This window comes from Rutidosis leptorrhynchoides, chromosome 11 (assembly GCF_046630445.1).
Source record: "Rutidosis leptorrhynchoides isolate AG116_Rl617_1_P2 chromosome 11, CSIRO_AGI_Rlap_v1, whole genome shotgun sequence".
Taxonomy (NCBI): domain Eukaryota; kingdom Viridiplantae; phylum Streptophyta; class Magnoliopsida; order Asterales; family Asteraceae; genus Rutidosis; species Rutidosis leptorrhynchoides.
In genome coordinates this window covers 243,268,782-243,271,126 of record NC_092343.1, presented here as the reverse complement: position 1 = coordinate 243,271,126, position 2,345 = coordinate 243,268,782, and the positions used below count along the sequence as shown (strand labels likewise).

At 35.9% G+C, this 2,345-nt stretch overlaps 1 protein-coding gene across 1 annotated transcript; it reads right to left on the bottom strand.

The window, feature by feature from the left end:
- Nucleotides 1-641: 641 nt before the first annotated feature.
- LOC139875495 (uncharacterized) lies at nucleotides 642-1,725 on the bottom strand. Its single transcript, XM_071862831.1, has 3 exons — nucleotides 1,513-1,725; nucleotides 1,298-1,421; nucleotides 642-1,120 (listed from the first exon to the last, which is right to left on the bottom strand). The coding sequence occupies exons 1-3, from the start codon at nucleotides 1,723-1,725 to the stop codon at nucleotides 642-644; spliced, it is 816 nt and encodes a 271-aa protein (XP_071718932.1).
- Between the last annotated feature and the right edge of the window lie 620 nt (nucleotides 1,726-2,345).

Below are 2,345 nucleotides of genomic sequence, written 5' to 3'. Positions count from 1 at the left end.
AAAAACTTTTTATTTCCAACACTCCTTGGAAATGGCCCTACTATGTCAATTGCCCACTTACAAAATGTCCACGCGGATGATACTGAGATTAGATCATATTTTAGTAAATATTGGATGATTCTGTGCCACTGACAGGCATCACATGCTTTGATTATCTCTGCTGTATCTCGGTAAATTGTTTGCCAATAATATCCTTGTCGCATTATTCGTCCTACAATAGTTCTATAACCAGAATGTTGTGCACAGAAACCTTTATGCATCTCTTTCACTACATCTATAGCTTGTTATGGTGCTAAACACCTCAAATTTGGACCACTAAAAGATTTCCTATAGAGCACACCATTTTCCAAGACATAAACCGGAGCACTTACCTTATATGTCTTGCTTCTGTAACATCAACTGGAAGTGTTCCGTCTTTCAAGTACTTTATATAGGGAGTCATCCAACACGATTCTCCTTCTTCAACTGTTACTACTACCACTTTTTCGTCAATAGATTTATCTTTCAACACCTCCACCAAAACCATCTTATGCAAATGATCAAATGTTAATGTTGCTAATTTGCTCAGCACATCTGCTTTTTTGTTTTTATTTCTTGATATTTGCACAACTTCCAAAGTTTCAAAATTTTTGGAAATCTTTTCAATCAATTGTAAAATATCGTATTATTGAGATATCTTTTGCTTCAAATGCTCTGTTAACTTGCTGTGCAACTATCTGAGAATCTACATAGGCACGCAAATGTTTTATTCCCATCTCAGATGATATACGGATATCGGAGAGCAATGCCTCATATTCTAATTCATGATTAGATGCATAAAAACAAAATTTAAGTGCATATGTATGTTCTTCCCCTTCTGGGCTAGTAAGCACTAGTCCTGCACCAACTCCTTCCTCACTTGATACACCATCAGTATGCAACTCCCACATGCAATTACTGCTTTTAACATTTTTTGAATAATCTACTTTTTCAGTTGTTTCTAGAAGGAAATCTGCCAAAATTTGCCCTTTAACTGCATGTCGTGGTGAGAAATTTATTTCATATTCTCCCAATTCAACCGCCCATTTTGCTGAACATCCTGATGACTCTGGATGTTTCAAAATTTGCTTTATTTGTTGATCTGTTAAAACAAGAATTGGATGCGCTTAAAAATAGCGTCTGAGTCGCCTAGCTGTGTGCGTTAAAGCATATACCAATTTTTCGATGGGCGGATAATTGACGTCACTTTGTTGTAATATCTTACTGACAAACTATATTGGCATTTGCACCCCATTCCGTTCTGTGATTAAAACTGAACTAATGGCCTCCGCCGATGCTGCCATATATAGAATTAACGTTTCTCCTGCTACTGGTGCAATTAATGTGGGCAATTCTTTTAAAAGTCGCTTAACATCCTGAAAAGCTATTTCAGCTTCTTCTGTCTACACAAAATCCTTTTTGTTTAAGCAACTTTTTAAAACTCTCCAATCTTCCGTTCAAGCTTTGCACTTCTTTCTTTGTTTTTGGAGATACCATATCCTCAATCGCTTGAATTTTCTTTGGATTCGCCTTAATTCCCCTCTCTGTAACAATATGACCCAAAAATTTGCCCTCTTGTGTACCAAAAGTACATTTTTTAGGATTCAATTTCATATTAACCTTTCGTAATGATTCAAAAGTTTCCAAAGTATCTCTAAGCATGATTTTCTCTGTATGACTCTTGATAACAATATCATCAACATACATTCCTGCCTATTTGATCTTTAAATGCCTTATCAATGACACGCTGGTAAGTTGCTCCTGCATTCTTCAATCCAAAAGGCATTTTTATGTAACAAAAAATTTCATATGGCATGTGGAATACTGTTTTATCATGATCCCGTATTGCCATAGGGATCTATCTGATGGTACCCTTTGAATGCATCCAAAAAGGATTTAAACTGATATCCACTTGCAGATTCCACCTTCTAGTCTATTTCTAGTAAATGGTAGTTATCCTTTGGGCACGCTTTATTTATATCTGTGAAATCCACACACATCCTCCAAGTGTTATCTGGTTTTCTAACCATCACTGAATTTGCTACCCATGTCTGATACTTAACTTCCCATAATATCCCAGCGTCCACCAATTTTTTAACTTCTTCTCTAAGAAACTTTGTTCGTTCAGGAGCCATTCGTCTTTTCTTTTGACATACTGGTGGAATATTGGGATTCACACCAAGCTTATATTCACCTATATGACGTGGTACTCCAGTCATATCAGAATCTTGCCACACAAAAATATTTAAATTAGTTGCTAGGATATTATAGAGTTTTTCTTTTGTTTCTTTTGCTAATGTGTTTCCAATAATCATTTTCGGATCTGG